At 55.6% G+C, this 25,914-nt stretch overlaps 3 protein-coding genes across 3 annotated transcripts; 1 reads left to right on the forward strand and 2 right to left on the reverse strand.

The window, feature by feature from the left end:
• Positions 1-274: 274 nt before the first annotated feature.
• Map3k12 (mitogen-activated protein kinase kinase kinase 12) lies at positions 275-16,351 on the reverse strand. The gene is made up of 14 exons (XM_051160486.1): positions 16,190-16,351; positions 5,037-5,515; positions 4,467-4,650; positions 4,120-4,311; positions 3,573-3,731; positions 3,339-3,497; positions 2,732-2,840; positions 2,423-2,532; positions 2,215-2,331; positions 2,000-2,137; positions 1,293-1,917; positions 1,101-1,171; positions 743-1,016; positions 275-530 (listed from the first exon to the last, which is right to left on the reverse strand). The coding sequence occupies exons 2-14, from the start codon at positions 5,479-5,481 to the stop codon at positions 435-437; spliced, it is 2,679 nt and encodes an 892-aa protein (XP_051016443.1). The 5' UTR covers positions 5,482-5,515; positions 16,190-16,351; the 3' UTR covers positions 275-434.
• Positions 16,352-17,664: 1,313 nt separating this feature from the next.
• Positions 17,665-22,732, forward strand: Tarbp2 (TARBP2 subunit of RISC loading complex). The gene is made up of 9 exons (XM_051160461.1): positions 17,665-17,829; positions 18,337-18,506; positions 19,696-19,798; positions 20,290-20,382; positions 21,171-21,243; positions 21,426-21,543; positions 21,793-21,920; positions 22,204-22,405; positions 22,523-22,732. Exons 1-9 carry the CDS (start codon positions 17,777-17,779, stop codon positions 22,678-22,680), a joined length of 1,098 nt encoding a protein of 365 aa, XP_051016418.1. The 5' UTR covers positions 17,665-17,776; the 3' UTR covers positions 22,681-22,732.
• A 188-nt stretch (positions 22,733-22,920) lies between these two features.
• On the reverse strand, positions 22,921-23,974 carry Npff (neuropeptide FF-amide peptide precursor). The gene is made up of 3 exons (XM_051160491.1): positions 23,768-23,974; positions 23,407-23,528; positions 22,921-23,316 (listed from the first exon to the last, which is right to left on the reverse strand). The coding sequence occupies exons 1-3, from the start codon at positions 23,879-23,881 to the stop codon at positions 23,214-23,216; spliced, it is 339 nt and encodes a 112-aa protein (XP_051016448.1). The 5' UTR covers positions 23,882-23,974; the 3' UTR covers positions 22,921-23,213.
• Between the last annotated feature and the right edge of the window lie 1,940 nt (positions 23,975-25,914).

Genomic DNA, 25,914 nt, shown 5'->3' on the forward strand with positions numbered 1-25,914 from the left:
GGAATGGGTTACATTGCCACCTGAGAAACCCAGAGGGGAGGACCCAGCCTTAGTTTCCCCTCCTCCCAAGTGCAAAATATGTAAACAGAAAATAAAAGTGCCGTTTTAAGTGGGCCCTCTTCCTGCTGCCCAGCATTCAGGGGCAGACGGTGTGGAGACCAGCCTGGCTCTTCTCTTGCCTCCTTGCCGCTGAGCATAAGGAATGAGGTGGAGCAAGAAGGGACCTTTCCTTTCCCCATCCATAGCTTCTAGGGCAGCACTTGCTACCGCTGCCGCCACTGTCCCTAGAACTTACTCGGTAACTGGTCAGGGGGTGGGGCCCTTCACTCAAGCCTGGCTTAAGGCTCAGGAAGCCCCATCTATCTGCTGATTATGTGGCGCATATATATTATGTATATAAATATTTCTCTATGTACAAGGAATGAGAGTGTCCTTCACGGGGGGAGGGAGGCTGGGGGCCGCAAGGCATCAATGCTGTGGGAGTTGTCCAGCTCCGCGCTGTCACAGTCGGAATCCTCAGGGTTAGGGCCCTGTGAGGAAGAGCAGAAATGCAGTGAGCTGAGAGCCCAGCACCTCTCAGCATTACAGACTCCTTCAGAGCCCCTCACTGGGGTGCTTTCAATTAATAGTGGCGGTTGTTACTGTATCTCTGGCGTACAGCTGTCTTCTGTAAGGATTTTCACATGGCTGGGTGTCTGCTCTCAATTCCTGTTCCTGTCTGGTGGTTCGATCTCAGACCCACCTGCGCATCTCTGGGTAGATCCTTGTGCTGCATGGGCGAGGAGCTGGCTTCACGCTCGGGGACCGCCTCTGAGGCAGGTACGTCCAGCGGGATTTCCGAGCCCTGGGAGCACATGTCGTCAGACCTGTCGTCTGGCCGCTCATCAGTGTTGGTACTGCCAACTTCTGGTGTGCCACTTGGGGACGGCTCACTTGCTGTTCCTTCCTCCACATCCGACGGGTTCTCTGAGCTGAAGGTAGATAGTGACTGACGCATGTTCGGGCCCTGAGGCCACCTAAACGTTGATGTGTGGTTAGAGCACGTGGGGTCCTTCAGAGAGCCCCCAAAGCAAATGATGCTGACCCCACCCACCGCTCACCTCTGACTCGGGGGCAGCTCTACTTCACTGTCCACCTCTCCTTCTTCCTCTTCAGATGAGATGCCACGTTTCTACAGTAGAGATGGGTGTGTGTGAACTGGTCAGAAAATGGCAAGAGGTCATTGTAGTGGAGCAGGGTGGGGTACAGCGTGGGACCCCTAGGAGTGAGAGAAGCCTGCGCATACACTTTACCTGACTTCGAGTCACAGCAGCCCTGTACAGCAGCGCAGCTGGGGTCAAGTGCTGGGACCCAGCCCGGCTTCCTCCCCGGCCTGCAGTCCCTTCCCTTCCAGTTCCCAGCAGCCCCACACCTTCACCGGGTCCCACTGCTGGAGGTGGCTCCCCTTTGGCCCCCCCAGGTGAGTCTGGGCTGGTGGAACCAGGAGCTGATCCCTCGCTTGGAGGAGTATCCCCCTGGGGTGGAGGAGGGGAGCCGGGGTCCCGAACTCCCCCGGCAGCCCCCCGTCCCCGGGCTCCCAGTGCGGCTGACAGCAGGTCTGGGGATGATGAAGACATCTTCCGCAGTAGAAGGTCATGGTGGAGTCCACGCAGAGCAGGGGGGCAGGCATCCCAGGCCGAAGGGCCCGCTCCTAGGCCCCCTGGGCTTCCGAGTCCTCCAGGCTCATGGGGTGGCAAAGTTGCACGAAGCCCAGGCAGGTCTCCACAGCTGCCCTTGGCGCTGGCCTTTCTGTGACGGGTCTTGCCACGGCGACTCCTTCCAGGTGAGGGGGGGCCCTTAGGACACCCAGGAAGCCCCACCCCACTTAGGGCTGCATCTAGTTTAGGCAGCAAAGACTCTGTCTTGAGAATGTCTGGCCTAGGAGGGGAAGGAAAGTACAAAATTAAGATGGACGCTTGTGAGCCTCCCCCGCCGCCGCCCCCCCCCCCACCCGTCCTACCTCTTGCTATGGGGTGACAGTTTCTGCGGCACATTCCTTTTCTTGATGAGCTTCTCCATCGTGTTTCCGTGCAGGAGTCCCCGGGAAGGGTGTGACTTGAGCAGACCTGGACACCTCCTTTCTAAGGCCTGCTCCCGCCTAAAAATGCAGACACCTCCAGTTGGGTCTCCTGAGACGGGTGGCGCCATGGAAACTGGGGTGCAGTGCAGAGTTACCTGAGCAGCTCCCTCTCTTTGAGCTCCAGCTGCAGCATGAGGGCGTTGAGTTCCATGTACAGGTTGTTGGCTCTCTCCAGCTTGCGTTCATAGTGCTCCCTGATGTCCAGGGCGTGTCTGAAAGGGCAGACGGGTTTCCCACGGTGACTCCATGCTGAGTGGCTCCTGCTGTTCAGATAAGATTCACTTTCCTAAAACCGGCACCCACCTGAGCTCCTCCCTCCTCCGCATCACCAGCTCCTCTTCTAGGCGGTGCAGACAGGTCCCTTCTGACTTAATCTTTTCAAAGTGCAGTTTCACTTCTTCCCGCCATTCTGCCTAGGGATGGAGAGATGTGGGGCGAGGGGTGAGGACCAACCATGTCCCTGTCAGCTCACACACCTGGGCAGGCCACTTTTAAGTTAGAGATTGGATTTAGATGGAGTGGGACTCATCTACTCCGCCACGTTTCCTGGCCTCGTCGAAGGCTCTGCCATGCCTGCAAGGGTCGGGTCTGTTCGTCCACCCACAAGCACACCTGGGACTTAAAGTAAGTCTCCTGGGGTGTGGAGAGCACGTCAGCTGAGGCGATGTCCAGGTGCAGCAAGATCTGTCTGAATGATGGGCGGTTTCGTGGTTTGCTGTTCCTGAAGTGAAGGGAATTGGCGAAATTTTATGGGGGGCGGGGACTTGGTATGTAGACCAGGCTGGCCTCGAACTGAGATCTGCCTGCCTCTGCATCCAAGTGCTGGGATTAAAGACAATATAGTTTTTCATATGCCCAAATAAGCCTTTTGATGACTATGTGGCGGCATACACCTTTATCTACATAGCAACTCCCAGGCTAGCCAGTGCCTCTCCTCCAACCCCTCCACCCTACTTTTTAGTCTAACCCTGAGAGAAACGCTGGGCATCTCAGTCACAGTTCAGCCTTCTTCCCTGTCCCCTGTGGTCCATCCACGTGATGCACCAGGCCTGCTCACTGGGATAACATCACGCAGCCTGTTCTCTGTTGTAGTTCCCTCGGAGATTAGGGAGCCTCAGCTTGCTTTTGCTAAGGATCTGGGCTTAGGCTTCTAGGTGCTGGCTTTCCCTCTCAGCTCCTTAACCTTGTCAGTCCAATCTCCCAGCCAGGCCATCCTTACCAGCACTGTCGAAGTAGAATTTTAAAACCATCTGGGCAGCTGGAGGGCACAGGCAGGTGGAGGCTGTTGCTTCCTACGCCCCAGATAATAGCCGAGGAGTCTACGTCCTTGTAGGGGATCTCTCCAGTCAGTAATTCCCATAGCACCACCCCAAAGGACCTGGGCACAAGAGCATCAGTTGGGAGGTTACTGCAGACCTGCGTGAGTCCTAGACATTGCCACCCCTGTGCTTACCAGATGTCGACCTTCTCAGACACAGGCTCATTTCGGATCACCTCGGGGGCCATCCAGGCTACTGTCCCTGCAAAGGACATCTTGGTGCTCTTGTCACTCAGCTCCTTGGAAGTGCCAAAATCTGAGATCTTCACTACGTCGTCATATGTGATTAGCATGCTGGTAAAGAGTACAGTCAGTCAGTCAGGGTCCACATCCCACCACACCCCTTTAGTTGCTGCCATGGTTTTTTTTTTTTTTTTTTTTTTTTTTTGGTTTTTTGTTTTTCAAGACAGGGTCTCTCTGTGTAGCCTTGGCTGCCTTGGACTCACTTTGTAGACCAGGCTGACCTCGAACTCACAGAGATCCACCTGCTTCTGCATCCCGAGTGCTGGGATTAAAGGCGTGCGCCACTGCCCCCGGCTTCTGCCTATGGTGGTATTCGGGACACCCAATGTTAAGAGGTCACCACAGCTCTCCAAAGGACGGCTGCCACTTGGGAGAAGTTGCTCAGATGGACTCAGGGACATGCGCAGCCACCTACATGCACACGAGCTTGCTTACTCACTTGGGGGACTTAAGGTCTCTGTGGATGATCTTGTGCAGATGCAGGTAATTCATGCCACCAGCAATGCCCATGGACCAGTCAACCAGCAAGGAGGGGGTGACAGGGCGACCAGCCCTGAGCACCTCATACAGCTGTCCTTGGGCGCAGAACTCCATAAGGATGCAGTAGCAGGGAGCCTGTGTGCAAACACCCCTGAGGGCCACGTGGGCAGTCCTTGATGAGTGTCTGCCTTATGCACCTGGGACCCACGTTCCCACCCGTGCCATCTGGGGGTCCCTTTTGAGGAAGAAGGCGAGGGGAGTCCTGGGTGTCATGGTGCCCCCGCCGCTGCCCTCCCTGTCCCTCACTTGAAGGTGATGATGTTGGGGTGCTTCAGCTTTCGCAGGTGCTTGATGTCCGTCTCCTTGAGGTCCCGCACCTTCTTCACAGCCACTTCCTCCCCATGGAAGCGCCCCAGGAAGACAGCGCCCTGCGCCCCTGAGCCTACCCACTGCAGGTCCAGGATTTCCTCAAAGGGGACTTCCCAAAGGTCTGTGGGTAGGAGGCACAGTGCCACAGGCTCAGGAAGATGTGCACTGAAGGCCCTGTGAGACACTCAGGGGCTGGCCATGCCAATGGCGAGACAGTGAAGGAAATGACTGGAGTGGCCTCTGGGAAGCTGCGTGCAGTAAGGGTGTGGCTGATTGTAAAGCACTTGGCTAGAAGTGTGAAACCCAAGTTCCTGGGTTCCGTTTCCCAGCACACTGGGAGAAAACAGGGAAGTGCTAAGGACTCAGCTGTAGTACTTGTTTAATCTCAGCACCAGAAACAAATGTGAAGGGAAATAAAGCTGGGTAGGTGGCGTGGGGAAGGAAAAGGGGGCTGGTGGGTTGGAGGGACTGTGGAGGGAATAGTGTTCCGACAGGGATCTGGCCTACCTTCCTGCTGTTGCTTGTGCTCTGTAGAGTAGGCTTTGCCAATCATTGTCCAGACAGGGCGCAGGCAGCCAAAAAGACCTTCAAGGAAGCCGCTGCCACTCTGGCACTGCAGCCTCACCTCATCAGCTCGGACTCTAGATGCTCGACTCTCAGGCGATCCAGTGGCGCCCCCCGGCCCACCCGCATCCTGCTCATGCAGCTGCAGGACACTGTTGGCAAAGGGCTCTGGGGGAGGCTCTCCGCCTGGGGAGGGGCTGGGCCCTCCCCCGCCCTGCCCACCCAGGGGCACAACATCTCGAAGTACGCATTGGGTGGGTGTCAGGTCCTTCTCAGGGGTGCAGTCTGAAGTGTCTGCATCCAGCTTGCGCATGGAAGCCTCACTCAGAGTGGACACAAAGCCTCCAAAGGAAGGGGAGGGTGTTCGGGTCTCATGGAGGCAGGCCATGGCCTCTGGAGCCAGGTGTGCTGAGCGGCGGGCCCTGTGAAGAGTTGAGGAGGGTGGGGACATCAGCCACAGTCACTGCAAAGAGCTCAGTACCTAGCTGGAGTTGGCTAGAGTGTCACTTTTTTTTTTTTTTTTTTTAAAGGTTTTTCAAGGCAGGGATTCTCTGTCACAGCCCTGACTGTCCTAGACCAGGCTGACCTCGAACTCACAGAGATCTGCCTGCCTCTGCCTGGCTTGGAGTGTCACGTTTAGTACCCAATGGGAAACCATATACGGTTGAATTTCCTCTTGGCAAACCATACACAAGCAGTGTCCTGAGCAAAGAGAAGTAACAAGCCCACTCAGGGCTTGTCACAGAAATTCTCAGGGCTGGCTGGAGAGACAGCTCAGTGGGTAAGAGGAACTTGCTGTGCAAGCCTGCTTGATCCTCCTCAGCTGAAGGGAGCACCAACCCCGACAGCCTGTCCCGGCCCCTCTGCCCAGGCACTGCGGCAGTCACATGTTCACACCCGCACAACTCAAGCACGCACGCCGGAGTGGCGGACGACGAAGTGTTTGGTGTGTACGAGGCAGTGCTGCAGAAGGAGAGGTGGTGGGACCATGGCGTCAGTCAACTCGCTTCACGACAAAAGCAAGGGCTGGAGAGATGGCTCAGCACGCAAGAGCACCTGCAGTGCTGCAGAGGACCTGGCTTTGGCTCTCAGAACCTACTCCATGGCTCACAACCACCTGAAACTCTAGTTCTAGGGGATCCAGAACCCTCTCCTAGCTTCTCTGGTCACGAAACATAGCTGATGCACTCAGATGCACACAGGAAAAACACCAATACACACATACATCTAAAACAATTTTTTTAGTAATAAAAATATAGCAGGCCTGATGTAAGCACACACCTCTAATCCTAGCACTTGGGAGGAAGGGACTGGTGGATGGATCTCTGAGTTCAAAGCCAGTCTGGTTTGTCTCAATAAATAAATAAATAAAAGAAAAAAAGAAACTGCAATAGTTCTTCGTTGAGTAATTGTCACTAATCCCTGCAGTACCCATTCTTGTTAGCTGAGGTTCACTGTCACTGACACAGATGTCATGAGTCAGATCTCCCTATTCACTATGTAGGTTTGGCTGTCCTGGAACTCTATGTGGACTAGCCTGGCCTCAAACTTACAAAGATCTGCGCACCTCTGTTTCCCTGTGCTAAGATTAACAGATGTGCACCACTAAGTCTAGCCCAGGAGTCAGACACTTTTACCTCGACTCTCAGTCTGAGGCACACAGCGGCACACCCAGGTCAGGGCTTACATCTGGGCCTCTCGGTGCCCACACAGGCCTCTTCAGTGAGATGAGATCTTGTATGCAGAGCCAGAACCACAGAGCTGCACCACCCCTCAGCATGGCTGGCCAATCAAAGGCTGGGGCCAGGAATAGCCGGTGAGGTCGTGTGAGGCTCTGGGCATTGGCTGCATTCTCAGGAGTCTGTCCTTCATGAGCTGCTTCCTGGGGGTCAGAAGGCCCCTCATTTCTGTCTGTCTGTCCCCCCCCCCTTTTTTTGAGACAGGGTCTCTCTGTGTAGCCCTGGCTGTCCTGGACTCACTTTGTAGACCAGGCTGGCCTCGAACTCACAGCAATCCCCCTGCCTCTGCCTCCCCAGTGCTGGGATTATCATTTCTGTCTCTTATGCTACCCTAGCTCTCAGGCAATCGAGATGCGTCTCAGCTCATAGCTGTGCTATTTTTTTTTTTTTTTTATTTTTTATTTTTTGGTTTTTCGAGACAGGGTTTCTCTGTGTAGCCTTGGCCATCCTGGACTCACTTTGTAGACCAGGCTGGTCTTGAACTCACAGCGATCCGCCTGCCTCTGCCTCCCGAGTGCTGGGATTAAAGGTGTGCGCCACCACGCCCGGCTTAGCTGTGCTATTTAAATAGCGCCGGTTCAGAACCCAAGTCCGGGGACTGGGATGTGGCTCAGTTGGTAAGGCCTGTCTAGCATGCACAAAGCCCTAGCACCAAATACGCCTGCCTGTAATCCCAACCCTGAGGAGGTGGAGGCAAGAACCAGTTCAAGGTCATCTTTGGCTACATAGCAAATTTGAGGCTGGCCTGAATACAGGAGACTCTGTGTCAAGTAAATAAATGGACTGAGGATGTGGCTCAGTTTGGTAGAGTGCTTGCTTAGAATGCAGAAGGCCCTGCTGGACCACATAAAACTAGGCATGGCACACAGGTCTGTATGACCCAGCACTTGGGAGGGGAGGGCAGAAGGATCAGACATTCAAGGTCATCGGTGAATCTGAGGCCAGCCTGAGCTACGAGATCCTGTCTATCTCCAAAAATAAATAATAAACCCCACAATTCTAGCTGGGCCAAGCAGTCCAAACCGACATCCCACCACTTGAGACGCAGAGACGAGAGGATTCTGAATCTGAAGCCAGCATGGGCTACACAAGACCTCACGTAGAGAAGAGACAGACAAAAGTGCCGTAACAAACAGCAGCGACGAACTCTTCCAACCTTTCAGACTGACGTCAGAACCTGACACCTAGAGTTGTGCCGTTGTCCCAGCCCTGCAGTTGGTTGGGTTATCATAGGATGAGGTGTGAGGTTCCTGAGGCAAGGCCTCCTTAGCCCCTGCAGCAGCAGCGGTCCGGCTGCTGCGGAAAGACATGGTTGGAGCAGGATGCAGAAACAAAGTCTGGGGAACTGAGCATCTCCGCCTGCCTAACCACCATCTAGTCACCTGTGCGGAGGGGCTGGTTTGGGATCTGCACAGTTAACAAGCACTGGGCTAGGCTCGGTGGGTGTGATTGCCACAGCCACATGGTGGCTCACAACCATCAGTGCCAGGGATCCAGCAGGCACCACGTGGTGCACACGCATGCAGGCAGAACAGGCATACACAGAAAGCACAATAAACAAAACACGAGAAAAGTTGCACACTGTCACCCTGCTGCTGCCGCAACCTCACTAGCTGTCACCACCCGGCCTCAGACAAATTCCTCTTAAATTCTTTAAGTTTCCAGCTTCTGGAAGATGCAAGACACAAACCCATCGGCCCTGTTTGTTGTAGGCCCCGAGTGACTCACTTAAGAGGATACCTAGGCCACCCTGGACACGAAGCCATATCATGGTATGAACTATGGTGTCCACAGACAAAGTCAACTTTTCCAAAAATGCTGTATGTTAGCCTTTCACATACATGTATTGCCGCAACCAACCCACAACACAATACACCATATAAGGTAGGAAGGCGCCGTCAGTAGCTCACTTGACGGCGTGGAGGAGGCCCGAGGTCGATCAACAACACACACACAGCACTCACTCAGGAAGTTCAGGATCATCTCTGGCTTCATAGTTTCAGGCCAGCCATCTTAGAACAAACAAAAACCCCATAAACTCTCGGGATGTGGTGATCGTCGGCATTAGACCTGCACAATACTGGGCAAGTCAGGATGCGGCCCTGAGGTACGGAGGGCTCACAGAGCTGCCTCACTTCTTCCTTCCCTTTGGCCTCTTGTGCTGAGACTATGGTTGCTGTGGCGAGGGAAGAAGGTGCCTGTGCTACTGCAAATCAGCCTTCACCCAGAAGCCTATTAGCAAACGTAATTCAACTCTGTGGGTCGCACAAAGAGACGTGTGGATGCAAAGGGTCAGGAAAGGAACGTGGAGAGATGGGCTGCGGAGATGGAGAACATGGGTGATATTCAAGTATTGAAACCCCCTAATGAAACCCATTTCTGTGCGTAATTAATATCTGCCAAGGGTCTGGAGATACAGTTAAGAGTGCTGGCTGTTCTTGCCGATGACTGGGGTTCCATTCCCAGCATGCACACGGCGGCTCACAATCCCTGTTAACTTCAGTTCCAGGGGATCCAAGGCCCTGCACGTGTGAGGTGCCATAAGCTCATCGGGGGCGCGCGCACACACACACACACTGACATTAAAAAACTAAAAATTAAAGCCGGGCATTGTAGTGCACACTTTTAGTCCCAGTACTCTGGAGGCAGAAGCAGGTGGATCTCTATGAGTTCGAGGCCAGCCTGGTGACAGAGCTAGTACAGAGGACAAATACCTCTTAAGGAACTTGTTGGATCCCCTGTCTCGTCACCTGCCCCACCCCCCAAATCCTAAAATTATACGAATACAGTTGGTATTATTAGCCCACAGGCAACAAGGTTACCTCAGGTGTGCTGTTTATCTCTTCTTGTCTTCAAGTCTGGCTTCAACCTGGAAGTCTCCGTGCAGGCCCAGCCCTGAGCGGCTCCTGCTCAGCGCTCACCCTGAGTTGGAAGCCCTGCTCTGCCCACCCAGGCCCGCACATGCTCTGTGTCTTTTATTTCAGCTCCCTGCACCCTCAGAACAGCCTAGCAGGGAAAGCATTATTGGTTCTTTTATGGTGGAGAAAACCGAGGTCCAGAAATCAGGAGCCACAGTCTCTGAACTGCCAACATGTCCCACAAAACGAGCGGCTTGAGAGCGAGGTTGTCTACTGTAACGTTAAGTACAAACAGACCAGCCTGCACACGCTCCCGAGAATTTCCTGCACTCGGCCCAAGGCTTCAGCCTCCCTCACCAGCTCCAGGCCGGGGCTCTCGCACGCTCTCTCGGCGCACCTGCTGGACCCCCGGCGGCAGGCGGGCGAGCGGAGCAGAAGGGGTTACGGCCCCGCGCCCCCTCTCCTGCCGACCTCCTTCCCGGCCGTCACGCGGTGCGGGGCTGGGGGCGCGGCTGGGGGAGGGGTCCAGGAGGGGAGAAGGGAGCACAGCCGGCTGGGGGAAGGGCTGGGCGCTGCGGCGTAACCATGACGACTGGGCCCGTGAAGTCACCGGGACAAGATTAGCCCAGGGTCACGTGGACGCGAGGCAGGGGCGGGGCCGCGCCGGAGCCCGCCCCGCCCCGCCCCGGGCAGGCCTGCGCGTGGAGGCTGAGGCGGCTACCCGCGTGCAGGTGCGGGTCCCCACCTGTGTCCTCCGACCTCCGCACGCGCCTCTGCTTGGGCGAGGCACCTGGTGGAGGGAAAGCGGCTGGCATCGGAGGGGAGGGCGCGTGGGATGCGTTGGGATACACTACCACACAGGATTTAAGACACGGAGATGGGGAGACAAGAAAGGAGCAGTAAAGGGACTGGGTGAGCGGATGGCCAACAGCGTCAAACCCGGAGGATGGTCTGAGAGCAGAGAACCCTGGGAAGATGGAGACGGAAACGGGAATGAAAACCACAGGCCACCTTTCCTAGTCTGTTTCCTATCTAGAAGCGCTGTTTTGGGCATTACAAAACCAAGCGCCTTAACATTTGCCCCCCATCATCTGGATCACAACTAGGTTTAGTGAGAGAGAGAGAGAGAGGATGACATCCTCAGGCTCAGTTCGCAACTCTGCCTACCTCAGATCACAGCGGCATCCCCAGAGGACCCTGTGGTATCCAGGGCCAGCAGCTGGGGCTAGGAGAGAAGCCATTCCACCTGCTGGCCTCTTAGGGGGGTGGGAATAGCTGCGGAGGCAGGAGAAAGGTGGCGTGCAGCGCTGAGGGCACCCTACCATCCCTAAGGCTAACGACAGCTGTTCCACATTGACCCGGAAGAACACAAGGAGGGGTGCGGGGGCCCCAAGGGAGCCAATGTAAACGGGAGATTCCTCTTTTCCAGCAAATGCCTCCCTCTCTGCTCCCTTAGTCCTGACCCACCAGCTGAGTCTCACTGCCCCCAGCTGAGTATTGGCGCCAGGGCTTTGGGGGGTAGCAGACTAGAAGCCCCGGGCCCAGACATTGAGTCACCCTGACCATCGATTATGCAGTGCCTGGGAGGCCCAGCGGGGGGGACTCCTGTCGCTCTAAGCCACAAGGACTAAGTGTGGACTGTGTATCAAACTTCAAGGGAACATGGTGGTCTCAGCATTAATCTACCACGTGAGAAGCTGGGAAAAGGCCAGTTCCCCCACAGGAAGGGGTAAGTCACCGTCACCTGCTCCTTCCAGTCTGCCTAAGCTTTCCTGCCTGAGGAGACCATGAGGCTGCATCAAGTGAACTCTGGATTCCCTCTACCCAATGGCTCTTGTGGTGGCCGATCCTGGAGGCTCTGCTCAGAGGTGTGGCCATCTGTCCATGCCTTGAGTTCCCGTACTCAACTCTCTCTCTGCCTGGACCTCATTTTCCTCTCAGGGCGGAGAGATTCCCCACCTTCCCCTCATTAGTCTGAGGAGAAGCTACAGAGGAGAATGATCATCACCTGGGATCCCGGGTTCTCTATCTCGCAGGCTCTGAGACCCTTGAAGGGAAGAGGTTTGTGATAGAGAGCAGCTGTGCCTCCTGCCGGACGATTTACTTCCCCTTTTTACAGGGTCCAAGGCCCTTACCTCAGAGTTCTCACTCTCTCTTAGGGTCCTTGAAAAGAGAGACAGATGCCTTTTGAGATCGCAGGTTCTCACCAGTCAGGCACTGAGGCCCCTTTACCAAACTTCTGAGGGGGCTGGAGGTGCTCTGCTCAGAGTGTAGGAGCCAGTTAGGGGAGCCGATGCAGCAGCCTTGTCTTGGGTCAAGTCTGTGAGACTCCTACCTGGCCTTAAGGGTGGAGGAGGAGGAAGAGGAGGAGGAGGAGGAAGGTGCAGTGAGCTATGCCTGCCACCTTCCTGGCTCTGCTTCTTCCCACCTAGCTGGGCATGGTCTTTCATTGTGGACTGTGGGGAGGCCAGCTCTCCTGTCCATCCAGACAAAAAGGGAGACTTGTCTCTGAGCTTCTGCTACCCCAGATTCACTGACAGTTCCAGGTTACAGAGGTGACATGACAGTGGGCCCATACCTGCTGTCCCCTCTGCTTAACTATGCAGTAATGTTACTATGTCCTTCTGATGTCATGGCTGGGATCAGCTCTCAGCCTTGCTCAGGAGATCACGGACCACAGGTCTCCCCTACAGGAAGTCAGGCCTGGCAGAAGCTGAATAGGCAGAACTTACAACTATCTGAAAGGAATCCTGTGAGATGACAGTGCCTGCAAACTCAGACGCTCAGGTAGGCGGGCCTCGGGTCTAACCTAAGCTACACAGTGAGGCCCTGTCTTAAGTAGGGCGCCAGGTAAGGGTGTGGACATCGCAACTCCTTCTTTAAGTAAGAAAAGGCCTCATGGAGCCCTCGCAGGGCTCTTTCTCCCTTTTGCTGGGAAAACGCATGTGTTTGCAACCACAGTTTATCAATGCTCCTCTTTTGGCTTGTCTATAGTATTTCAGTAGAATTTTGAGTTTCTTTTAATAAAAAACATGATTTTTTTTTTACTTTTTTTCTTTTTTTAACAGGATGGGGTTTTTCTGTGTAACTTTGGCTGTCCTAGAACTCAGTGGACCACACTGGTCTAGAACTCAGACATCCACCTGCCTGCCCTCTGCCTCTCAAGTGCTGGGATTAAAGACTTGCACTACCACTGCCCAGCTTTTACATGTTTTTTTTTTTTTTTTTTTTTTTTTTTTTGGTTTTTTGAGACAGGGTTTCTCTGTGTAGCCTCGGCCATCATGGACTCGCTTTGTAGACCAGGCTGGCCTCGAACTCACAGCGATCCACCTGCCTCTGCCTCCCGAGTGCTGGGATTAAAGGCGTGCGCCACCAGGCCCGGCTTTTTTACATGTTTTTTAATTGCAAAAAAAAGAAATAGAATTTGACTAACAGCCATCCATCCCTGCGCTACCCGCCCCCAGCCTAGGCATGGGGGAGTCACAGGCCTCAGGACCAGCAGAGGCCATAGTTACTTGACAGGCTGGGTGACCTGCAGTATGACAAAGCTGCTGTGCACACTGTGGGCAAGACCATCATCCGGGGACAGGCCTGGCTTCAGTCTCAGCTCTAGCCACGTGCAGGCTATATATCCCTGGCTAGCCTGGAACTTGCTGTGTAAACTAGGCTAATCTTTTTTTTTCTTTTTTTTGGTTTTTCGAGCCAAGGTTTCTCTGTGATAGCTTTGGCTGTCCTAGACTCACTTTGTAGACCAGGCTGGCCTCGAACTCACAGTGATCCACCTGCCTCTGCCTCCCAAGTGCTGGGATTAAAGGCGTGCGCCACCACGCCCGGCTAGGCTAATCTTAAACTTAGAGATCTGCATCCCGAGTCCTATGACTAAAGGTGTTTGCTATCCTGCCGTGCTAGGCCTCAAACTCCTGATCTTCCATGCACTTTGATTATTTAGCTCATTGATTACTGACAGGTGCCCCCAGTTTCAGTCTCCTTATCACTAACGCAAGAGACGCAGGCCGGGTAGGTCAATGACGTTACAGACATTGCTGAAGGAACCAGAAGCAGCTCTTGGCCTCGCGCCTGGCACACAGGCTGCTGCTCTGTAAACAGCAGTCATGATGGTTTCACACACAGTACATAAATGTTTTTTTCTTGGAAACAAGGTCTTGTGCCACCGAGACTGGACGTGAACTTACTATTAGTTAGATATGATCATGAATCCTGATCCTGATGCCTCTACTTCCCCACTGCTGGAAGAAGTGGAGCACTACAGCAGGCTTCACGCAGTGCTAGGGAGCAAACCCATGTTGGTTTTTCTTTTTAGTTTTTAAAAAAGTTTTAGTTTTTCGAGACAGGGTTTCTCTGTGTAGCCTTGCCTGCCCTGGACTAATGTTGTAGACCAGGCTGGCCTCGAACTCACAGAGATCTGCCTGCCTCTGCCTCCCAAGGGTTGGGATTAAAGTTGTGCACCACCATGCCTGGCTGCTTTTTAGTTTATTGAGACAAACTCTCTATGTAGCCTTGGCTGCCCTGAAACTTGCTTTGTAAACAGGCTGGCCTTGAACTCACAGAGATCCACTTGTCTCCACCTGCCTCCACGGCGCTGAGATTAAAATCTTGCACCAGCCTCCATGACCGGCTCTTCTTTTCCTCCTCAAAACAAGAGGTAACACCATACCAAGGACAGAGGAAGGAAGGGAGGTAAAGAAACATAGCTGATAAAGAGAAACAAAGACATACACACACACACACACACACACACACACACACACACACACACACGTGTGGTGGGGCAACCTGCTGGGCCTGCTAGCACAGTGCTCAAAGGCTCAGCTATTTAGGAGGCTGAGGCAGGAGTATCAAGGCCTGCCGGGCAACTTAGTGCCACTGTCTCACAATATAGAATTTGTATTTTTAAAAAGTTGGTGTAGTTTGGTGGTAGAGAGCTTGCCCAGTGTGCCAGGCCCTGGAGTGAAGTCCTAATACCTTGATTAAACAGACAGAACTGACGATTGGAGGTCTTCCCTGGCTCCTCCCAGCACACACAGGACCAGGCTTTCTGGGGACACATGGATGAAGCCATCATGTCCTCTGCTGGCATCCTTTCCATGGGTTTACAGAAAAACTGCCCCCTCCCATTCTACTACTCCCTCGGCATGGGCAGCTGAGAGGCAGAAATGGGTACTGAAATGTGGGGTCCTGTGTTACCTCATGTACTTCCTTGCCCTCCCCCAGCAGTAAAAGCCTTCTACAGGGTTTTGCTCCCATGAAGCCTAGGGAGCCTGAGCCACACCTTCCACCTGTCCACCAATGACCTCGGACTTTTTAGTGTTTTGAGACAGGCTCTCTATGTAGCCTTGGGGTTTTCCTGGAAGTCAACAGTTGGTTGGGGCTAGCTAGAGACCCTGATAGCTTTCCCTCCTTTATTAGTTGGTTTTTTTGAGACATGGTTTCTCTGTGTAGCCCTGGCTGTCCTGGACTTGATTTGTAGACCAGGCTGGCCTTGATTCGGCTGCCTCTGCTTCCTGAGTGCTGGGATTAAATGTGTGCACTTGGCCCTACCTTTTCGTCCTGAAACGTGGGACAAGAGGTGGCTCTTGAACTTGGAAACTTCAATATCTGGGCAGCAAGGCCCTAAGGGCACTTGGCTCTTTCCTTGCTGCTGGTGTAAACTTGGGGTGACCATCTGGCTGAAAACCAGAACCGTGGGGCCTGTGTCGAGGGGCCTGGGGTGTGTTAGACCTCATGTACACGCTCTTCTGGGTCAGTGGCTCCTCCCTTCATTCCTACTACTGTTGATGGAGCCCACCCCTTCTCTTTCCGCCCTCAGCCAAAGCCTTGGCTACGAAGATGGTAAGCCAAGGAGTTTGGTGACTATGTCAGAAAAAAGAGGGGGTTATTGAAGCGCCTGACCTGGGAAATGGGTTAGGGAAAACAGAAGGGAGCGAAAGCCACATAAAATGGGGGAAGGGGAGCAACAGCTGGATGGTGGGGACCGCCACAGCTGGAGATTAGAGGATTACAGAAGCGAGGGGAGAAGGACCCCGCCAGGGCAGGCAGGAGTAGGCGGAGCCTACTAGGTGCAGTTGTGGGGGAGGGGCGGTGGGTACCGTAGGCCTTGCCCTCCCATCCCTTCCCTGGAGAGGGGACAACTCTACCTCCTTTCCTCTCGCTCTTGAGGGTGCGGAGAAGAGAGGACGTGCTCTTGCCCGCTGCCCAGTCAGTCTTCCTCTGGCCACCCTCACCCCACATAATCCACCACAGCTCTGGAGGCTCTGGGTCTCCAAGCTGGGCCGCCGCATCCCTCAGCTTCGCCCTGCTCCTTTCTATCTCCAGGCGTCGGGTCCAGGTCTCCAGTTCCTCCATCCCACGGCCGCAGCATCCTCGAGTCACCTCCTCCCCCACCACGCCACAACAGTATCCCGATCCTCCCTCCACGCCAGGATCCCAAGACCCGAACCCATTCCTGCCCCCCACCCCCACAACTCGCCCAGGCTCTCACCTCGGGGGCTCCGCGGCCGCAGCACAAAAGGCGGCGCTGCTGCAGCTCCGCTCCGGATGCTGCTCCCGCCTCCTCCTCCTCCTTCCCTCCTCCCCTCGTTGCCCTCCACCGGACCCGGGGCGCTGTCACCGGCGATGCTCGAGTGACGCTCAGGTGCACGGGTGTCAGCCCCAGCTTTTGGCCCCCATCCACCTACTCTAAGCCCCGTCCCCTCTCGACTTGAACTCCCGCTCCTTGCAAGTCCCCCGCCCCTGTCCCCCCGGGACGGACACGCCCTGAGCGGGGGATGCTGCGCTGGAGCCGCCGGCCTCTTAAAGGAGCCCGCGGCTGCCATCCGGCGCGCTCCAGGCTCGCTCCTGGGCCGCCGGGGCTCCGCGCCCCCTTTCTGGAGGTGTCTTACGGCAGTCCCGCTTTGGGCCGCATAATGATTCTGTAGGAACCGCCCTGAACCCCCGTCTTCTAGACTCCTATCCCCCGAGAGAGCAGCCCCTCAGAGAGCACACACAACGGTCTGGCGTCGGTCCCTGGTCAAACCGACAGCGACAGCTGCCCTTCCCTTGTCACTGCTCAAGGCTCGCCCAATTGGAATCCACCCCAGTGCTCCAGATCCCTCTCCCTGCAACCCCATCCCTGCCTCCTAGCGAGGCGTCTCTCCCTAGACCCACTCTGAACAACACTGTCGGAACCACGTTTTTCCCCGTGCCATCTCTCTCCATCTGCCCAAGGTCACAAGATTTCCCCTGCATCTTTCATTCACTCTGGCGCTATCGAGACTTTGGGGGACAGTTCTGCGCGCATCTGAGTTCGCTCATCACTCTCAGCTGCTTTTTTCAGCTGAAACTAAAGAGCACAGCACAAGGTCCATCCATCTAACGGTTCTCGGACGGCCAAGGAGGGGTTCACTAGGGCCGATCTAAAGAGGCGCAAGCCCTAACAGGCCGCGTGAAGCGGAAGAAGAAGGGCAGTGGGGTCTTTGGACGCGGAGGCGAGAGGCGCCAGGGGGACCAGGGCTGTGGGGCGGGGGGCGGACACACAGGTAAGGCCCGCCCTCCGGTGGGGCAGCCTCCTAGGCCAATCACAACCTCTCCGCGGGAAGAAGTCGCTCTCAGCACAGCCAATGCGGCCGCGGAGCCGGAGGGCGCGCGGGCGCCCGGGTTCTGTAGTTCTTCTCCCGGGCGTGCAGCCTTTTCCACCACCCCGCCTCCCCGCGGCCGCCTACACCCCGCTAGTGCGCATGCTCACAGTGTCGGCCCCGGAGGAGGCGCCGCGCCAGGACCGAGGCGGGATGACGTCAGGAAACAAGAGCCACTCGCAGCGCGGGAGGCTTCCGCCCAGGCTCCTGCTCCTCCCCGAGGGCGGTGCCGGTGCCCCGGGCGAGCCCCACGGCGCAGGGCTGTGGGGTGTGGGCAGCTCGGCTCCGCGGGGACAGGCGGCGAGTCGGGGGAGCGGGCGGACTGCAGGTCCCAGCATGCCCCGCGGCGGGCCCTACCGGCCGCGGCTCCCGGCTGGGCCCTAGCTGGCCGGCGGTGTGCTGGGGCGCGCGCGGAGGCTGTGGTCGCGGTGGCGCCCGCGGGGACGGAGGAGGGAATGAGTGAAGAGGAGCAGGGCGCCGGCACTACCACAGGCTGCGGGCTGCCCAGGTGAGCGGCCTCGCTTTCGTCGCGCAGGACGAAAAGCGTGAGGCGCTGCGGACGGGGTAGCGGCGCGCGGCCCCAGCATGCACCTGGCCCGAGGGCTGTTCCCGGCAAGCACTGGGGTAGCGGGCAGAGGTTCCCGGCATGCGCTGGGGCGGTCGCCACCGCTCTGGTTTGGGGTTGGCTTGGCTCCCACACTGCCCTGGAGCCCTGGGCTTTACGCGCCCCCACGTTCAGTCAGTGTGTTTGGTGGGTACTGGGTCCCCGAGTTGCGTCGTGCCGGGGGAGACGCACGTGCAGCCAGCGCAGCGGCCCGGGCTCCCTCGCCGTACCCGGGAACAGTACATTGTGCACTTGCTTGGGCACCGTGCTTTCCCTCCCGCACCTTCGCTTTCAGCCCGGTGGACGCCGCACTGCCTGGGACCTGTACTGTGGTCCCACGTGACCGTGCTTGGCGGGGGGGGGGGGGCCGAAAGGGGAAGTGTGATGATGTCGGTCTGTGCCCCTCCCCAGCATAGAGCAAATGCTGGCCGCCAACCCGGGCAAGACCCCGATCAGCCTTCTTCAGGAGTATGGGACCAGACTAGGAAAGACGCCCGTGTACGACCTCCTCAAAGCCGAGGGCCAAGCCCATCAGCCTAATTTCACCTTCCGGGTCACCGTCGGCGACACCAGCTGCACTGGTGAGGAAGGCTCGGGCGGCCTGCCTGGGGTGTGCACTCACAGGGCCCGTGGCTTAATGTCAACGGAATCGCTTCACAGTCCTCTCCTGTAACCCCAGGGAGGGATGGAGAGACTCAAGGAGGTGGATAGGACCCGGACAGGAAATGTTAGATACTGAACTGCTCGTGGGTGTCGGAGAGCAGCACACTCTGTTGGTCCTCATGCCTCACACCGAACGAGTGACTTAGTATCGGAAATTAAATGGGTGGCGCATGTCCACACGCCTAGTAAGTGGCAGAGTAGAGCCTTGATTTCAGAGCCAACCCTCCGTTGCCCCCATTGCCTATTTATTGAGGGAAAAGGAAGTGCTTTTTGCAGAGGAAAGGAAGACAACGAACCCCCCCCCCCCAAAAAAAAAAACACCCCACAGTGTTGGAGCTCAGAAGTCCTACCTGTCTTGGCTTAATTATGGGAGCTATTTGAAAGATAACGACTGTTCTAGGCCCGTTCCTTAACCAAAAGCAGCTTATGAGGAAGGGTTGGTCGCTTTACAGTTCTGGGTTACACTCGCGCTGGGGAAGCTAAGGTAGAAACTCATCCCCAGTGCAAAGCAGAGAGCATGGACTCAGCCTTGTCGCCTCTGACCAAGAAACTCACTTCACAGCCACAGAAGCCAGCAGGGACAATGGCAGCGGCTCCATGCTGGAGGTTTCTGTTTTGTTTGGGGTTTGTTTTTTGTTTTTCGAGACAAGGTTTCTCTGTGTAACAGCTCTAGCTGTCCTAGACTTGATTTGTAGACCAGATTTCGAACTCACGGAGATCCGCCTGCCTCTGCCTCCTGATTAAAGGCGCCTGACATCGCGCCCAGCGTGGCTAGGTTTCTTGCACAGTTCAGACCCACTGCCTAGGGATGGTGGGCTTTGCATTTGTCCATCCTTCCACAGACACACCCACAGGCCAGTCTGGTGCAGGTGCTTGCTCCTCAGCTAAGGCCCTTCTGCAGATGATCCCAGGCTGTGCCAAGTTGACAGTGAAAGCGAACTAGGACAGAGGCCATCCCAGCAATCAACAGAACTCTTCCAGTTCTGACTGGGGGGGCTCCTTCGAGGGCCGTGCACTCCCTCTGGCAGTGAGGAGAATGGCGGTGGGGGCTGGGTTCTCTCCTGTCCTGCTGGTGACCTCCAGTGTTGCCCACACCCCTTTTCTTAGGTCAGGGCCCCAGCAAGAAGGCAGCCAAGCACAAGGCAGCTGAGGTGGCCCTCAAACACCTCAAAGGGGGGAGCATGCTGGAAGCAGCCCTGGAGGACAGCAGGTGAGGGAGGAACAGCCAAGGCACACTAGACGCCCTGCTGAGAACCCAGGCTTCCACACTACCTACCTCGCTCCCTAAGCCTGGTCTGGTGACTCACGGCCACCCTCACCTGGTCCCTTCCTGAGAATTTCCTCTAAAGCTGAGCAGGGTGTTTCTAGGCACCTCAGGGTAATAGCCAGCCCCTTTGATAGGTGGTGGCTGCTCTGGGGCCTGGGGTAGGGTATCGGGGGTGGAGGCCAAGGCTGATAAGTTGGTCCCAGCATGCCCCCTCTCTCTAGTAGGATGGCTTTCCCTCTTCCACACTCAGGTCGGAGCTTGTTGGGTAGGAAGAGACTCTTCTGAGCCTCCTGGCCTAGCCTGGGTCAGCAGAAGCTCCCAGGAGGAAGAGCTGTTGCTGAGGCTCCCTGAGTCTGCAATAGGGGGGAAGGACCGCACACCCTCATTCCCTTCTACGAGGGTGTGGATCCAAGGCCGCCCCTTCCCTCGGGAAGTTCTTTTTCTCTCCTAGACGCTTCACTGCCTGAGGACGCCCCTGTCACTGCTGCAGAAGCTGCTGCCCCTGTCCCATCTGCTGTACTAACCAGGTATCGTGAGTCCCCTGACATCTTGCAGGAAGGTGGGAGGGAGTCCTGGCTTCTAGCCTCATAGCCCTCAGACCCAGGCAGGTCAGCCTGAGAGTAAACACAGAATGGAATGGAATAATTGAAAACTTTGTATTAGCTGGTTGGTAAACTTGAGATAGGAGGTAATTAAAGATTTTTGTTTGTTTTTTTGAGACAGGGTTTCTCTGTGTAGTCCTGGCTGTTCTCGCCTCACTCTGTAGACCAGGCTGGCCTTGAACTCACAGAGAACTGCCTGCCTCTGCCTCCCAAGTGCTGGGATTAAAGGCGTGCACCACCACTGCCCAGAAATTTAAGATGTTTATGTAGCCATGTGAAGGATGTTAGTTTGTTTAAACATCTTTCAGGCTCCATTTATTTTATTTTATTTTATTGGTTTTTTTGAGATAGGGTTTCTCTGTGTAGCCTTGACTATCCTGGACTTGCTATGTAGACCAGGCTGGCCTTGAACTCACAGAGATCCTCCTGCCTCTGCCTCCCGAGTGCTGGGATTAAAGGCGTCAGGCCCCATTTATAAGTTGGACACAACATGTCGTATGTTTGAGAACTGGCTGTGCCTCTGTCGTAGGGATATTGCCAAAGTATTTCCACATCTAAATGTTCCTGGGAACTAGCAGGGCCTCACTTGGTGGGGAGGGAGGGAGCGCGGCTGGATGTTTGGATAGACAGCTGCCTGCCTGGTGAACTGGAAGATGGCAGTGGCTGGCGTGTGATCGTGTTCTCAGCATTGGCCTGGGCCCTTTCTCCTTCAGGAGCCCTCCCATGGAGATGCAGCCCCCTGTCTCTCCTCAGCAGTCTGAGTGCAACCCTGTTGGTGCTCTGCAGGTGTGCCTAATCGTCACTGTGTGTGTTGTCTTCTGAACTAGGGCTGTGAGGCAGGGGTGTGTACCTGGAGGGGGGATGGTCATCCCTCTTCTCACCCAACCGCTGAGGCTCCTGGGTAGAAGCCACGTGACTGCGGAGCCTCTCCTCACTCAGCCTTGGGCTCCCTGCGTCTTCCTTTCAAGGAGCTGGTGGTGCAAAAAGGTTGGCGTTTGCCAGAGTACATGGTGACCCAGGAGTCTGGGCCTGCTCACCGCAAAGAGTTCACCATGACCTGCCGGGTGGAGCGTTTCATTGAGATTGGTAACTGGGACAAAGGGGCCTCACTCCTCTCCCCCACCACACTAATCCCGAGCACAAGGTGGGTACCTGCCTGGCTGCTCTGTCCCAGCTTTCTCTGCTCCACAGCTACTCCCCCCCCCCTTTTCTGACCCACCCACTCCTCAGTTAAAAGCAGCAGGCCTTCAGCTCCCCTACAAGATTAACCTGAAGGCAAAGCACTGGTCTGTTAGGAGTCCCCACATCCAGCAATCCCTTCCCCGCCTCCCTCAGGCAGCGGCACCTCAAAAAAGCTGGCAAAGCGTAATGCAGCAGCTAAAATGCTGCTTCGAGTGCACACGGTACCTCTGGACGCCCGGGACGGCAACGAGGCGGAGCCCGACGAGGATCACTTCTCCATCGTAAGTTAAGTGGCTCCTTGTGTGGACATGGCTGGGGCGCGGGTGGGGGTCCAATTCTCTTCTAGTTTTCCTACCAAACCCCAAGGCTCCTTGAATCCTACGCTCAGCAGCCCCCTCAGCCTGCAAGTAGTTGCGCTCACTGGTGAAAGCTGGCCTAGGGCAAAGCCCCTGTAGGCAACCTTTACTAGGATGGAGGAGACCTGGCCAGTAGGTCAGGTCCCAGAGCATGCCCGATGCTTGGGACCCACAGTCCTAAGCTGCCCTCTCACTCCTATCTCATTAGGGTGTGAGCTCCCGTCTGGATGGACTTCGGAACCGGGGGCCAGGCTGCACCTGGGATTCCCTGCGCAATTCAGTGGGAGAAAAGATCCTATCTCTTCGGAGTGGCTCCATGGGTTCTCTAGGGGCTCTGGGCTCTGCCTGCTGCAGCGTCCTCAGTGAGCTCTCTGAGGAACAGGCTTTCCATGTCAGCTACCTGGATATTGGTATGGCCAGCTGGGAGCCTGGATCGGATCAAGTATAAAGCAGTTGAGAGGTGGGAGATTTAACAGTTTGGTGCCCCCCTCCCCACCACTGCTTCCCTTCTCTCTCTTGGTTTCCAGAGGAACTGAGCCTGAGTGGGCTCTGCCAGTGCCTGGTGGAACTGTCCACCCAGCCAGCCACTGTGTGTCACGGTTCTGCAACTACCAGGGAGGCAGCCCGAGGTGAGGCTGCTCGACGTGCCCTACAGTACCTCAGGATCATGGCGGGTAGCAAGTAGCACCCTGGCTGCAGTGATGGATGCGTCTTTTGCTTCTTGCTCCCTGGGCCCATGCATTCTGGAGCCCTGCAGAGGTGCCATCTCTACCTCTGCCAGCCTGCCAGCCTTGAGACTGAGGAAGGCACAGGCAAGCAGGGAGCCATGAACCACGGGCCCCAGCCCGCACAGAATGACGAATGGAAAGGAAGTTGGAATTCTGTTGGAGTCCAGAATAAACGCTGCTCTTTGGCTCCCTAAACCCTGCTCTCTCTGGCCCTGGGTCTTGAGAGTGTTAGGAATAAATATGGTATGTTTCTTCTTGCTCTGCGCTCCCTGTTGTTTTTGCTTTAGGCAGGGGGCTACGTGCAGTAGCCTTGGGGACCCTTTGAGCACAATGCTTGTTTTACTGAGTGGAGGTGAAGGGGGCTACCGCTACTGCCCTTGGGCTCCCAAACATTCCCTTAAAGTCTTGTCCAAACATGGATTCATTTTATTTGGGGTTACACGTGGCACATGGGGTGACTTTGCATGCAGACATCTTACAGGGGATGATGCTACTTCTTCCCAAAGCGCTGAGGGGCAGCCAGGCTCCAGAACTTTTCTGCTTGGGGACTCAGCTGCTCCTTACTCCAGGACCCCCAGGCATTCCTGCCAAACCTTAGAGAGACTCACCCTTAGTTGGAGCTCCCTCCCTTCCCTCATTCCTCCTCTGCCCTCCATCCTTCCCAGCCTCCTGTTGAAACTCACCTCTGGGGCTGAAACAGGAAGCCTGGGCTCCTACCAGTTCTCTCCCCGGCATGGAGGAGAAAGCGCAAGAGAAACCCAGGAGTCTGGGCATGTTGTGGTGGGTGGGGTCCCTTTTCTTCTTCCTGTGATGAGAGAGTGGCAGGGAGGGTAAAGGACAATGTCTTCCTGGACACTGAAGATGCGGGGTGGGGGGTGGTGTGAGGAGCTTCTAGAGGCAACTTGCACGAGCTGAGAAGCCATTTCCCTCCCACAGAAGTGAGACCTCATGAAGACCCAAGCAGTCCAGGAACATCAAACCCTCAGTTTCAGCTGAGGGGGAAACGATGGCTGGCTGGGTGAGGGCAGCAGGGTGTTCACTCACTGAGAAGACCTGGTCTCCGCCCCGGCTCCCTGGCTCTTCAGTGTGGCCCCAGTCCAGCCGCAGCAGCAGCAGCAGCAGCAGCAGCAGCAGCACAGCAGCCCGCTTGGAATCCATGCTGCCATCTGCTCCCCCACTGGCACACCATCATCCTCTTATACCTGCTGCCCCCCACCCCCACCTCAGCAGCAGCCCGGGGGGAAATCTAGACAGGCATTGGAAATGCATAGCTCTATTAAGAGCCACCTGGGACCCCTCCCTTTTACCCCCCTGGGGACTTTCTGCTCTCAGCTTCCTACCTCCAGCCCAAGCCTGGAGTTACCGACTTTATTAGATGCATAAATCCTGTCTCTAGAGCTCGGGAACCATCATTAATTGCAGGCAGCATGTCAGAGCTAGGCCCTGGGGGAGCCTTACAGGAACCCCCAATCCTTCAACAGGTTGTAGGGCTAGAGCTGCTCTCCTGTCAGGACCCAGCGGGAAGGAACTAGGTGACCCAGCTTGGTGGAGTCAGCCACCCCTGCCTGGGTTGGGCGGTCAGGATCACAGCCCACCCCAATCCAACGCTTCTGGTGGGATTAAATGTGGGGTCGCTGTTCTAAGATTTACCTACGGACAGTTAGGTGAGATACAGGAGATGGTTTCTGGCGCCTTACTGAGCAGAGGTAGACAGGCCCATCCTTCCTACAGAGAGCTGGGGAATAGGCCTCCACAGATGAAACTCTGCTGCCACCTTGTGGCCACTACTCATCACTGCCAGGCCCAACCATTTCTTTTTTCAAGCCTTGTTACCTAGGATGACCTAAGGACGAGTTCTTTGTGGGGTGGAGGGGCTGGGCCCTTACATTGCTCCAGTTCCCTCGGGTCAGCACAGTCTCTGCCTGTCTCTGGTTCTAATATACTACTGGGGCTGGTGACTGGGGTTCTGCTTTAGGGAGAGAGCCCCTCCAGCTCAGGGAAGGATCCTTCCGAGGAGCTCCCCCTCACCTCACAGGTGCCAGCGTGCCATGTCTCAAACCATGTCCAGGTCCTTCCACAGCCATGAGCAAAGCGAGCTACCCACACTCGGCCCTACTTTGCTCAGTGACATATGGGAGCAATAAAATGAACTACTTCCTGATTAAGATTATTTGGATTCCTTTTGTAGAAAAGCAGAGCTGGCATTTTGCAAGTGTCAACCGTGATTACCTCTGCCTTCTTCCCACTCCAGCCTGGGAACTCACCACTTCCCGAGATGTTCCTCGGACATGTTTCTCCTGATGCTGAGCGGGCTGAAGCCTCTTGGCGCCCTCTGTCAGAGGTCTCGGAACCGCTCTCATTCCATGAGGAAAAGCACCTCACATATTTGAGGGCTTGGTTATCCACATCCTTTGCTTGACAGGGAAGCACTTTACTGGAACCAACTTACATTTTTAAACTTCATTGTTTACAGCTAGGCACAGCGGCACATACCTGTGATCCTATCACTCGGGGGCAGAGGCAGGCGGATCACCGGTCTACAAAGTGAGTCCCGGACAGGTAAAATAACACAGAGAAACCCTGTGTATTTACTGACATCTCCCCACAACTGTGGTTCTAGGGATCAAATCCAGGGCCTTATGTACGCTAGGTGAATTCTCTACCACAGAGCGACACCCTCTGTTCTATATTGGGTTTCTTTTTTGTTGTTTTTCAAGATAGGGTTTCTCTCTGTGTGTAGCCCTGGCTGTCTTGGACTTGCTCTGTAGACCAGGCTGGCCTTGAACTCAACAGAGATCCAACTGCCTCTGTCTCCTGAGTGCTGGGATTACACGTATGCACCACAGTGTCTGACTTATATTTTCTTTTTTAATTGTACGTCTGCACACACATGTATTCAAGTGCAGATGTCTGGGGAGGCCAGTCCAGGGTCAGAGCCTCTGGAGTTGGAGTTCCAGTCAGCTGTGAGCCACCTGGCTGTGTGGAGGTGAGAGAACACCTTGCCAGCTCTTTCCTCCTACCATGGGGTCCAGAGATCAAACTCCGGCTTCAGACATGGTAGTGAACCCCTTTACTGCCGAGCCACCACGCCAGCCCCGTATAGCAAGGACGACAACAGTGCTTTTATTTCCAAGCCGGGCGTGGTGGCGCACGCCTTTAATCCCAGCACTCGGGAGGCAGAGGCAGGTGGA

Source organism: Acomys russatus, chromosome 17 (assembly GCF_903995435.1).
Source record: "Acomys russatus chromosome 17, mAcoRus1.1, whole genome shotgun sequence".
NCBI lineage: Eukaryota > Metazoa > Chordata > Mammalia > Rodentia > Muridae > Acomys > Acomys russatus.

Excerpts from the sequence above, each read along its gene's own strand:
- Npff (XM_051160491.1), bottom strand. The coding sequence starts at position 23,881 with ATGGATTCCAAGCGGGCTGCTGTGCTGCTGCTGCTGCTGCTGCTGCTG. Across the intron at positions 23,529-23,767 it reads GCGGAGACCAGGTCTTCTCA|GAAGAAGAAAAGGGACCCCA; the intron begins GTGAGTGAACAC and ends CTCTCATCACAG. Across the intron at positions 23,317-23,406 it reads TTCCTGTTTCAGCCCCAGAG|GTTTGGCAGGAATGCCTGGG; the intron begins GTGAGTTTCAAC and ends AGTCTCTCTAAG.
- Map3k12 (XM_051160486.1), bottom strand. The coding sequence starts at position 5,481 with ATGGCCTGCCTCCATGAGACCCGAACACCCTCCCCTTCCTTTGGAGGC. Across the intron at positions 2,841-3,338 it reads ATTCTACTTCGACAGTGCTG|GAACAGCAAACCACGAAACC; the intron begins GTAAGGATGGCC and ends CCTTCACTTCAG. Across the intron at positions 1,172-1,292 it reads CTGCTGTGACTCGAAGTCAG|AAACGTGGCATCTCATCTGA; the intron begins GTAAAGTGTATG and ends TCTCTACTGTAG.
- Tarbp2 (XM_051160461.1), top strand. The coding sequence starts at position 17,777 with ATGAGTGAAGAGGAGCAGGGCGCCGGCACTACCACAGGCTGCGGGCTG. Across the intron at positions 20,383-21,170 it reads CCATCTGCTGTACTAACCAG|GAGCCCTCCCATGGAGATGC; the intron begins GTATCGTGAGTC and ends TTTCTCCTTCAG. Across the intron at positions 21,544-21,792 it reads GGAGCGTTTCATTGAGATTG|GCAGCGGCACCTCAAAAAAG; the intron begins GTAACTGGGACA and ends CGCCTCCCTCAG.